Source organism: Prenolepis imparis, unplaced genomic scaffold (assembly GCF_030444845.1).
Source record: "Prenolepis imparis isolate NDT839.2.m4 unplaced genomic scaffold, iyPreImpa1.0 SCAF_1, whole genome shotgun sequence".
Lineage (NCBI taxonomy): Eukaryota > Metazoa > Arthropoda > Insecta > Hymenoptera > Formicidae > Prenolepis > Prenolepis imparis.
In genome coordinates this window covers 19,606,192-19,618,756 of record NW_028141159.1, presented here as the reverse complement: position 1 = coordinate 19,618,756, position 12,565 = coordinate 19,606,192, and the positions used below count along the sequence as shown (strand labels likewise).

The window sequence follows — 12,565 nt, the reverse complement described above, 5'->3', positions numbered from 1 at the left end:
ACTTTCGCGCGTCTCGCAGAGGCAATCACCAGATGCTTCGCGCACGTATATCCGTTCGTAATCCGAACACGAGCGCGCAAAACGCGCTTTCTCCCCATCTAAGGGGACATTTGCTTGAAAAATGCTCGGGCCAGTTTTTTTTTTTTTTTTTCTTATTTATTTGTTTTGCGCGGCCCGTTTTGCGCACCGCGTCCGCGTCGCCGTGTATAAATTTTCTATTTATCAAAGACACAACCGTGCGTAACGATCTGCGCCGGTTTCCGGTGAGAGCTCGCAACTTGTCGCAGCTGCTACCAGTGAGCACGCACGCACGCGTGTGCGTGAGCCCTTTATGGGCGTGAAAGTCGTCGATCATACGGAGAGTCGTGTGTGATATCGTCATCTATCGACTATCCCAAAGTTTATTTTATTTATTTATTTTTTTAGTATCTGCTATGATCGGTTCCGATGAGCTAATTCTTGCTTAGCGAGTTTACCTACACGTTGTACGACATGAACGAAGTCGCGTTTCTATATGTAAAATGTGTTCTAGACATATCGAAATTGTCTTAAACAATTTCGAACAATTAATATCTTCCTATAAAAAAACTTATATGCAGATGATATATATAATAATAGCATGCTTTCGATTCGTCACGCGCGGTGGAACAAACTCCAAGAAGTTTATTGATGAATTGCAACCGGCCGATCGAATCCATTATTCACAGCTTCTCGAAGCCAAGATCCACACGCGATATAATAATACACGAATTAAATATCTAGGAAGACACGATCGATCTGCCATTCTTCTCCTCTCTCCATTCATTTCAGCTTCTTTGTGGCATCATTATGATCTCGTCACGCGTATGAATTCGAGCGATATCTTTCTCTGATGATGGCACGTCAACCCGATCCACGCCGTTATCTCGATCGACCGAGCACCGGATCGTATATAATTGATTTAGACTTTCGTCGAAATGCTTTTAACTCTCTGATTTGCGACGTGAGCTCCTTCGCGCGTTACGGTGAACGCTTCCTGCTCCGAACGACCCAATAATAATACTCCTACTCGGGTTTTCACACAGATTGATCTTTACGATCACTGCTGGCTTGTAGATTCGCCGCGTTTATTTCGGATTAGCTGAATTTGATCCACGTGTCGCGCGCGATAGTAAAGTTAGAAAGACAGGGTCATTGCACTCCGACAGTTGAAACACCGGTTCGATTGCAATGTGCGCGAGACGTAAAACACGCGTAGAAAAAAAAATATGAAAAACGATTCCAAGTTGTGTAATTTGTGCTAAATTTATTTGCAGCTTCAAAGTGGCAGAGCAACGCTGAATTTTTACGTAACGAATATATATAACGAATATCATATAATAATATCAGTCAATGATATAAGAATTTTTCGATATAATAAATAATATTGTATAAATATATTTAATATGATAAATGATATAAAAATTAACCAAATCAGAAAAGTGTACTGCTATTTATAACCTCAGAGAGACATCGTTACGATAACGATTTGATTGCGCAGTCCAGCGTGCGCTTTCCAAAGTAATTAACTGCGTGTTTATCCCTGTCACGTGATAACCGTTAATTGCTATTCCGTTCGCTTGTTCGCTCTTCCACGAATAGTCATAAGAATAGCACGGATTTCGCCTAATGAATAGCAATAACCATATGTGCGAACGTGTCATAAGAAAGAATGTGCTGTTTCAATATGTCGATATGTCGTGAATTATTAAGCCAGAATATCAATGAGAATAAGGGTATGCGTTTAAATTTCTTAATAGCGACACATTTAATTATTTTCATTCTAGTCTTTCTTTAATCTAAAATATATAATATTTTATTATGTATCTTGCTTTAATTATATGTAAATTATTCATTTTATTTATAATCTTAAATAATTAATTAAGCTAAAATAATTGACTCTAAATATCAAATTTGATAAATTAAATAATTTATTTAATCAAATTTTTCATCTTTTTATTTCAGTTTTATCAAAGTCCAACTTTGACATGTAATGCAAAAAAATAAACATTAAGGAAATGCAGAAATTTATACGACGTGCTGGGAAAACTTTTGCAAAACATGGTATTCTATTCATTTTATTATGACCATAAAACTTTAAGAAATATTTAGGTAGGCAAACTACCCTTGTCTCGAGAAACTGACCTATACTTTGACCTGTCCTGCGACATTTCTCGAGATCTCGAGATTTTTAAATCTCATCGTCTTTTGAAGAATTCTCAAGGGAGTGCTCGGAAAATGCCACGAGAATTTAAGAAGAAAGAAACATTTAAAAGTCGAAAAGATTCAAAGAAAAGAAAGATAAGTTTCCCGGGGGAGAAAAAGGAAAAATATTATATACAAAAAGAACACAGAACGCGATATTATGCTCTTGCAAATCTTCTTACACTTACAACGAGAGAGTTACGTAAAATGCGAAAATCAATTCAATGTGTTCAGCTCTCTCATTAATTAATTATCCGATAAAATCTTTGATAAAATCTAAATCTCCAACTTGAGATTTAATCCGATTCTCGTTAAAATGCATCAAAGCCTCGTCGTTGCATCTGTGCGCCGCGCTGCGTTTGCTTTGATATCGCATCGAATAGACAATTTAATTGAGTACTCACGCTTTTGCTATGGCTCGTGCTGTGGTGCGTATGATGGTGCGTGTCTAGTTTCATATTGGCGCAACGATTAAGGGCGTGCAGGCGCCGAAAGAGGCTTTGCAGCGAGTCCGCCTCGAGGAAGGGATGATCCTTGGCTACGCCGGAAACGTCTATCGGGAACTGATAATCTGTAACACGAAGAGTGTCAATTTTTATTCGCGTGTTTGCATTATCGCGCGAGATAGGGTAAGACATCGCGCTTACGCGCGTATTTACGTAAAGTGCGAAAAGTGCATCGCGGCGATATTTGATAACGTTGAAAACATCCGCTGCGCATATTGGCCACGTTTTGTTTGTTGCATCGACGACATTCAGGAGTCATTTGATTATATTATCGAGCGCGCTAAACGCGCACAAGTATACACGCGCAAGTATACGTCAATAGACCGAACCCATGTCCATTTAGCTCTACGGGCATTAATCTCCTCGATGGGCCCGTCATACGTTGACTCTGTGCCCCGCATTGTCAATCCGTCCCCACTCTTCCTCTGTTTATTTTTTTTTTTTCAGACAATAGCCGTCGTTTTTACTTCTACATACAGCCATCACTATATGATTGAATTTCACAACATCCAAAACGTTTTGTATCTAAATTTTCTCGCAAATTTAACAAAATCTCATACAAAGTGACGTGTAATAAATACAAAAGAATTTCCTTGTATTACTTAAATTCGCGAACAAATATTGAAAATCATGATTAAACTATTAATAGCTACTAATAATGAAAATTTTAATAAATAAATTAAATATAAAATTTTATATATACATATATAGGTATATAATATATTAAATTAAAATTATAAAAATTATACTAGAATATGCCGTACGTTATTGTGCGTGTTCATGTATTTCAATTATATTATCATTTGAATTATTAGCTGATTATTCCATCGAGCGTAGTTTAGTCATTCTATTTTGCGAATTTATTTTTAGCAGAAACTAAAATTATTATTATTATTCTAAAAATATAACAGACTCTTGTTTCTCCACATCATCTAGAATTTCTTTGTAAATACGTCACAGTCAATCGCTCGTAAAAAGTTCGGAGCTTTTCTGTCACGACTTACGCAACGCTGTCCTAGATCTGCTGAACCAGATCTCGGATCTATAATCTTTAAACGAGATCGCAGGATCAATTCTTCGGCTTCTCGAAATGAAACGATCTTTCAATAATTGCGGCGAATAATTGTCGTAATAAAAATCTTTGTAATATAAATATAAGTGATAGGCCTTAAGAGCCGAACGCGGATGTTGATGCGTATTCCAACGAAATTTAATTTTTCGCTGGAATTAAATTAATTGTGCACAGGGCACGAATTTTACTACTTGGTATACTGCCAAGTCTTGTATGGAATAATCTCATACTTGAGATTTTTATTCCATACATCCCCTCTAACCCCCCTAAAGAATTAGATGCGAGAGAAAAATATAGATCCTATAGGAATATAGAATTATAGATAGGACTATAGAAATATAGATAGATAGTAAAATTCGTGCCCTGTGCACAATTAATTTAATTCCAGCGAAAAATTAAATTTCGTTGGAATACGCATCAACATCCGCGTTCGGCTCTTAAGGCCTATCACTTATATTTGTATTTAATACGGAAGAGCCTTAATAGTAATTCTTATTCTTTGTAATATATTTCTATTCATTAGCAAAAGATGTGGTTATTCTATTTGATTATTTGTTCGTTACAGAAAGAAAAATTGTTATCGTTCCATTATAGAAAAAAAATTTCTCTCGAACAAGTTGAGTCATTGAAATAAAATCTATTATGAGAACTATGAACGCGCGTATATATGTCAATCGCGCGCGAGTTTATTTTCACTTATTAAATTGCACGTAGGAATAATTGACGAGCAGCCCCCGATCGATAGCGGATAAGATTGACTAATCATCTTTTATCTGTTCCATGTACGAACGTTATATTCCGTGTCTTTCTCGAAACACATAAATGCGCGTGTATATTTTCTGATCGTTAACATTTCTTGAAACTAGAACGTAATATCGTATTTTGCGAATACGGTAAGTATTCGGCTCAAAGCAAACTATACGTAAATTATCATAGTGCATTTTCTCGATCTTTCGCATCACTACTTATTATTATTTACTTTGCTTGCATTTATCGTATCAAAAAAATTTTTGTTATTAGCAAATTTATTTAACTTTTTTGAAGCTGTATTAAAAAGCAAAATACATGTTAAAAAATTATGATATTAATATAACGGCAAATATTCTCACGATAAAGTATTATACATCAGATGACGAGGGTTGACGTTGATGCGTCAACTTTATATTCGATGAAGAATGATTCGATTCATTACGAATTTCATATCACAAATTGCACAGTATATCTTTTGCCGGCTACGCGATCGTGCCTGGATCGATTATATCCTCGATACAACTCGATATGCTTCCTCGTAACAAGATCGTACACTAACGATGTTACGACGCTATCGAATAGATTAATGTTAATGGCTGGCGATTACGTTCGTGCTTCGTGAATATACTAATTACAGATTAGTCATGTCTGGGAAATAGTGGGAAATCTATCGATTACGATGCTCGTCTGACAAATCAATAGGCAAATTTCAATTTCAATCATCGACACGATAATGTCGGTAAATACAAATCTATTTATTTATCGCCGCGTGTCAATAAAAATACATTAGTATTATTTTATGCACATATTTGGAAGGTATTTCGTTTTTCTTTTTTTCCATCTTTTGCTACATGTTTACTATATTCCTTCTTTATATCGCTATGATTAAGATAAATGGATTTTAATGGCAGATTTAATTCGTGGCTCGTCGCGAGACAGAAAAATTCACTCGCGAACGATTTGATAAATTTATCCCACCAGGCCAGGAATGACGGGCCAGGAATGGAGTGTGCGATCGATCAGATTACGTCCTTAATTTATCACGCCGATCGTCAGACACGACACCCACGTTCGGTCGCGTCGTTGGAATTCCACGAAGGACGCGATCAGCTGGGATCCTCCATAGCCGGACACGATCAGCGGTAATATCCTTGCAATCGCGTATGTCTGTATATATGTGTGTGTGCGTGTGCAGTCGCGTGATTCTCGTACGTATTTGATGGGCGGTATCGGTATCGGTATCGGTATTTATATCGTGCCTTGCGCCGACCGACTCGGGTTCAACTGGGTCAATTAGCTACTATTCATAGTGTGCTTCGATCGCGAGAGCCCGCCTGAGTTATGATCAATCGTGTACTTTGTACATGGATACGAATGTGTACGTGTGTCTAAACACACGTGCCCACGCGCACGCATGTACGCAAATTTGCACGCACGTGCGGACGTAAACTCGTGCGTATGCCAGACCTCATCGATGTGTTAGAGCTATTGGTTTAGAACGGATAGAGTTTCGAAGCTGTTACACTATATTTAAAGCATGAGGTTGTAAAAGAATGTCTTTAAAAAACACAGAGAAGCTTATATTTATAAATTTAAAAATTCGATAAGACTCTCTTCGATATATATAAATTTTTTATATAAATTTCTATATCAAATATACATTTTTTTTAAAGTTTTTCTGTCAATTATACTATATTAGAAGTAATAAAATAATCATAGATGACAAAAATCATATCAAGTTTTTCTTTGATATTAAAAATATGTTTCGTCCAAAAATAATCGCATGATCGCGCTATTATAGCGAAAATGACGCTATTATAATTTAGAGTAAACTTTATTAAGCTGCATCATTCCTATTCGCCGCATTTGGCATCTGGGTCGCCGCAGTGGCATACCAGTTACATTTCTCGGAATATGTTTGTAGGCTACAGTAGTGGAAACCGCGAATTAAATTAAACTTTTATAAGACCGCCCGCTTGTCTCCCACGCGTCCCGCAAAAAGTGAAAGTCCGTATATACCGTCTCATAAGTATTCTCCTCTCACGCCTAAGTATCCTAATTGCTCGCGCTAGTATTATGTAATTATCGACAACACCATCGTGTTGTTATTGCTTTAGCGTTAGATAATTGAAGCAATTGCTTCGATATAACGCGATAAATATCGAGCGTCCTTAACCCTTAATAATAAGTTTAAATACGTAAAGTCACGCAATGTATTTTTCTCTTCCTCGTGTGATTTTTTATAATTAAAAAACTTAAAATTAAATGTTAAAATTTCAAGTAACTTTTACATTAAAATATTTCAACGCAGAGAGATAATATTATAATTTTACGATATTAGAATATTTAAAAAAGTATGTTATAATATATTAATTTTATATCAAAGTGTGTGTGTGTGTTATCGCGACTACTTAAGTAGTCAACAAGCCTAATGATATCGATAATCATATCACTTAAAATTTCGCCATTTCGAAGGCACGCGAGGAGCATCAGCTGTTCGCGCTACAAACTCTTCGGGGATTTAAACGCGACTTTGCTGCTAGGACAGTTCCGTACCATTCCTCTTTTGGCATGTGGGTCGCTGCAATGTCTCCTGTCCGGCTGCATTGTTTATGAGAGCCTCGACCGGAGCAACGGTCAGCTCTACTGACTCACCGCGCGGAGTTCTAACGTCGTTCGAGAATCGCGTTTCTAACGAGTCAAGTACAACGATTCGGGCCACAACAAATCAAGCAGGACACGCTCACTCCGGTATGAATTTATCGCGACTATTAAACGTTGCGCCTCGAGAATTAAGGCTGCGCTCCAACCCCCTTAGCGAGACCACATCGCGCTAGAATCGTCGCGAGCAAGTATAAACTTTCCGCCAGTGCGATTTTTCTTTTTCGTTCCCGAACGTCTAATTAAAGGCCTCGTGGATTATTGACGAGTCGCGACCGCGGATTTTATGAGGGAGATTTGTCGATGCGTTCGACGAGCTAATGGCTGTCCCTCGCATAGCCGACGTGTGTCGTCAAGTTATTATTAGCGATAATGGAAAGATTGTTAACTTCGAGAGCTATACAAAAATGCTGGGAATATTTAAATCATTATTTTTCTTAGAATCGCATCCCTATTAAAGTGCAAATAAATTGTAAATGAATACGCAGGTCACATAAAAACACAAAAAGATTGGAACATTATATTAATAAAATTATATATATTAATATTAATTTTAATGATTATAATTTTTTAACATTATGACAACATTTTCGATATTCGAGAAATGTACGTTTTTCGATACGCACACGCACTACCATTAATAATATAATATCTCAAAAAAATGTAATTATGATTCTTTCTAAAAATAGCTTTTGTCACGAATTGCTCCGAAAATGTATGGAAAAAAAAGAGGGGGTTATATGTACAGATAAAAGTAATCTGAGGTAGCCGCGCCGTCCTTATCTCTGCAAACTCAGGAATTCTTGACGCACTGCGTCATCGACGGGAAGAATGCAACCCTTGATACTATATCTCTCTCTCGACACTTGCCCTTGCGAGAGTTGCGGCGCGACGCGACGATAACTTATAAAGAATCGCCTGCCTCATGATTACGAAATCAATGATGATAAATCCGTCGCTTGCTCGCGACAAACACGAATAAACACACAATCGACCGAGGAGTCTACGGAGGCGCACATAAACATGCGCGATTGCGCCATCGCGACTCGGATATCGAAACTCTTATTGCGTTTCTTAAAGACCGGTCGCGAATTAATTCGTTACTCGGCAAAACGAAAGTCGTGCGCTCCGCTTTTGCGAAATTTGACTTCTCTCGCCAGCGCAGCATTTCTCGACTCGATGGTAAATATGTTTGTCCGATTAAATAATGCACAGTGCGCGCATTAATTAATACTGCGTATAAACTGCGTTACATATTTATCCATAGACTACAGTAATCTTCGCCAAATTGTAACTGTAATAAATACATTATCAATGTTTTTTTGCAAATTGATACTTGAAATTCTTGATTGATGGAAAACGATACGATATAGAAAATTATTGATATCGAATAATAAGAGCGAATCTCCCTCATTTAATTGTACTTTGCATTACGCTTTAATATAGCTTTTAGTTTTGTCTTACCGTGAAAAAATTTAAATTAAAATAATTGCAAATGGGAAGGCAGTTGTCGAATGCGAAGCTGTGTCGCGAAAATTCATCAATTACACAGTAACATGATTACAGTATCCATCATTTGCGTAGATATTAAATATTAGACAATGTCATTATGCAACATCGTATGTCAAATATTATTGTGTAACAGCTGTCTGGTATTTACGGTGCAAATATTACTTCTCCATAACAAAGTGTCATTAATTAACACACAACTACCGATGCATTCAATCAAATTGAAACACATATATTGACGAACTTTATATTGGCGTGAAAGAAAATAAATTTTCGTTCTCTATTTGTTATCATCAAAATATCGTTAAAAAATATATATATAAAAAAAATACAATCGATACTATTTTATCGTACATCAAAAGTACATCATATTGAAAAAATGGAAATTATTAATTTTATTTTCGGAAATATATATTGCAACTTTCTTTTCATCGAAGTCTTTTTATAAGTTCCCGAATTCACAAAAATATATAATTCGCAATTAAGTTTACAGTCGTATAATTCCATTTTGCGATTCGATGACTTCTCACGAGCTTTTATTTAAAAGTCAATCCATGTAGCAGCATCGACGCATTTGCCGTGAATTTTAACACGCGTTTACGTAATAAGAGTCGCGCGAATGGGAGATGCGAATCCACCACGCCAGGGTATCGATATACGGAAGGATACTCCGTTGGAGGATCGTCGTCGATGCCGAGATACTCTAACGAAGGACGCGCGGGCATCTTTATTTGCGGCCGTACTATAATTACGCCCACGTACCGTATAGCGGGATGACATAAGGATCGGTCCTTTTAGATACGGATGACTTCACTCGCGATTATTGCGCCGCGGGCAAACTAATTATCGCGATTTTTCTACGGATCGCTGCGGCTACGAATACGGATCAATAGGCGTTTCACTCCCACATGAAAATGCAAAAGTGCGCACAAATTGCGATTTTCCGCGATTTTTTCCACGTCGCGGCAACTTCATCAATCGGACACGCATGGCGATAATTGCTACTTCTCGTCACATTTTTTTTTTAATGCTTGAATTAATTCCGAATTATTTTAAGTAACACGAGCGCATAATTGATATTAAAATCCTGATGCATACTGTAACATCGTTTATGCGTCTTTATGTGCTTCGAACTTTATTTGACTAGTATACGAAATACGTATGTTAATATACATAAGTCGAGAGTCAAGCGGCCACATTTAACTGTGTATTGATAATATGGACCGTTATGTACATACATCGATACACATGTAAACTTGGAAAACTAAGAATAAGTATCGTTGGAGGAAGAAAAAAGCGATAGCACGATATTCCGAACGAAATTTAAATAGCATCACGCGAAAAGTGAGATGCAAATACGCGGCTCCTGAATGACACAGGGGAGAAAATCTGCAATTTGCATGATAAAATCATAATAATCTCGACAAATATACACTGAGTTCGTGCGAGAGGTTAACGGAACCCGATAGAACATCTCGTAAGAGGTCACTCTTGTGAAATACGCGGATTTTATTCGCGTTTAAGCCGGAGTTGCAAAGTTTTCGATCCCAGTCCGAGACTAGTTGCAACTATATTATATCCGATGGAGAAGCGTGCGATGCTCGAGAACAAAATGTCGAGAGCACATCGAGGCGAGATAAGAGAGAGCCGCGAGAGATAAGCGCTGTAAATCATGCTGCGGTAGGCGTAATACAAATCGCAAAAGACGTAAATCAAGCGAGATTAATTGCCGATTAATAAACGCCGGCGCCCTGTGTGTTTACCTTTCATCTCTCCGATCAGACACTGTCGGCGATTTTCTCTTCTCGAAAAGGCAAAAATGTTGCTCACTGTCGTAAGTACGTGAAGAATCCAGCACCATTCATGGCTGTCAGCCAGTCTTCTAATCTCTCACTCACACAATCATGATAGAGCGATCGATCGATCGATCCGCGTCACGGATCTACGACTTATTCTAGGCGCGCCTAATTACGCGATCTAGAGAGGATCGATTGTTATCGGAAAATGTTCTCTTCTCTTTTCTCGCAATTACGATCGATCGGCGGAAATCAGAATATTTGCAATTGTAAATTTAAACAAAACGGAGGGCAGAATCGAGAGTGATGCAAAGCAGAATGTTATTGACTTTCCGTGTATGTGTGCGGATGATAAATTGATAGATTCGCGGACCGTCAATATTTCCGTACCTCATTTCAAATTTTATCGATCGCGACTCCGACTGGCGGTCATCGACACTCGTCATGCGCGTGATGGAAACAAGCGCACCCACATACACAGTACAATCCCGACATTATCGTGCACCGTTTATTTACTTTACGCTTACGCACACCTCAGCCGAGTGTCTAGTTCATCATGATTGACCGAAAATAATATAATCAATCATCCGTTCGACACACTTATCAATCGTCACTTATGAATCATCCCTTCGAAGTGTCATAACACTCGCACGTCTTCACGATTTGTTCACCTTTATCGTCTCCTCGCGATATCAAAGTCTCTCGAAGACCTTGTTTAAAAAATAGCTTTCTTCAGACGAGATGCTGACCGCACTCGCACTCGATCGATCATTACGCCGATCGAGTCGCCGTCTTCCGCCTCAGCGGCCCGGGGGATATTTATCCCGAAGACGTTTCGTCCTGTTATAACGCGCTCCGAGTTATGAATGGGATTCGCGTGCGTACAATTTGGAGCGAAGGATGAGAAAGAGAGAAAGAGAGAGCGATTCGGAGCTAACGTAGTGACTCTTTCGCCGGTCGGCTCTCAACTAGCGATCGTCGACGGGCAGCAGCGGTATAGAAGAGAGGCTCGGTATACGAAGAACAACTCTACCAAGTTGCCGAGAGAGGGAAGAGGCCGGTGGAGGAGCGGCAAAAGAGTGAAAAAGATAGAGAAAGGAAGTAAGACAGAGAGAGAAAGAGAGATAGAGGGAACGAGGGGGACAGCTGGTCCCAGAAGAGGGGCAGAATGGAGCATACAAGTACACGGGAGAGAAGCATGTGCAACGTGGTGAGAGGCACGAGTGTTTGTACGAGAAGGGGAAGGAGGCCACGGGGAGAGATGCAACCGATGCATTTCACGGGTGCATGCCCTGTACTCGACTTCGCTCCGGGTAGTGAGCCGTGCTCACGAGAATAAGACGGATACCCACGTCGGGTGGACGACCGATGTCGAGTTGTCGCCGTTATTGCATCTCCGATGATGTTTATCGTCGCTCCTATAATATGCAATCTCCTCTTTCCCTCAATTAATTTCAATATATATTTACTCGATATATTTTCATTGCAATTTAATACATTTATCTTTCGCTGCAAAACTTATAATTACAGAGCTCCAAGAACTCTCTTCAAAATAAATATAAGAAAGAATCTAAATTTAAAAAATTGTTCAATTCGTAATAAACATATGCCTTAACTTATCGTTAAGATTCCTTCACTATTACGTTGAACGAAAATATCTTACACAGCGTAACTATCAATAAACTGTATTGTCTAAAACAAGAGCGAGTGACGTATAAATAACGCAATGCATCTCGGAATACAAAGCAAACGAGGGAAAATGCCCTAGCGTCGAAAGCTAAAAGGGGTGACAAGCTTGGCTTACGATCGCCCGAAATACACGTCTACTTCTCGCGGCATCGTTCCCTCGCGAACGCGTTGCAGAAAACAAACGCAAAAGAACAATCCCTTGTACCGAGAAAGCTGTCAGAGACCGTCGTTGTTTCTCTGCAAAGCGTTTTTACTGGGTCACACAGGGTTTCGAAAAAGAACTTCTTTTCATCGCCATCGAAATTTGATAGTCTCTCTCTCTCAGAGAACTTCGAAGACGAAAGCAAGCATAAATTATA

At 38.5% G+C, this 12,565-nt stretch overlaps 2 protein-coding genes across 3 annotated transcripts in view; one reads left to right on the top strand and one right to left on the bottom strand.

The window, feature by feature from the left end:
* Nucleotides 1–12,565, bottom strand: part of Cv-c (RhoGTPase activating protein) — a 218,669-nt gene that overhangs the window by 20,469 nt on the left and 185,635 nt on the right. For both annotated transcript variants that reach the window (XM_083036275.1, XM_083036282.1), the window contains exon 10: nucleotides 2,628–2,794. In XM_083036275.1, the coding sequence (XP_082892401.1) occupies nucleotides 2,628–2,794 (167 nt within the window). The remainder of the gene's footprint in view (nucleotides 1–2,627; nucleotides 2,795–12,565) is intronic.
* LOC145935254 (uncharacterized) lies at nucleotides 5,265–8,354 on the top strand. Its single transcript, XM_083036403.1, has 3 exons — nucleotides 5,265–5,290; nucleotides 5,533–5,693; nucleotides 7,027–8,354. The coding sequence occupies exons 1-3, from the start codon at nucleotides 5,285–5,287 to the stop codon at nucleotides 7,199–7,201; spliced, it is 342 nt and encodes a 113-aa protein (XP_082892529.1). The 5' UTR covers nucleotides 5,265–5,284; the 3' UTR covers nucleotides 7,202–8,354.

Coding starts and splice junctions, on each gene's coding strand:
- LOC145935254 (XM_083036403.1), top strand. Junction 5,694..7,026: donor ATAGCCGGACACGATCAGCG/GTAATATCCTTG, acceptor GCCATTTCGAAG/GCACGCGAGGAGCATCAGCT.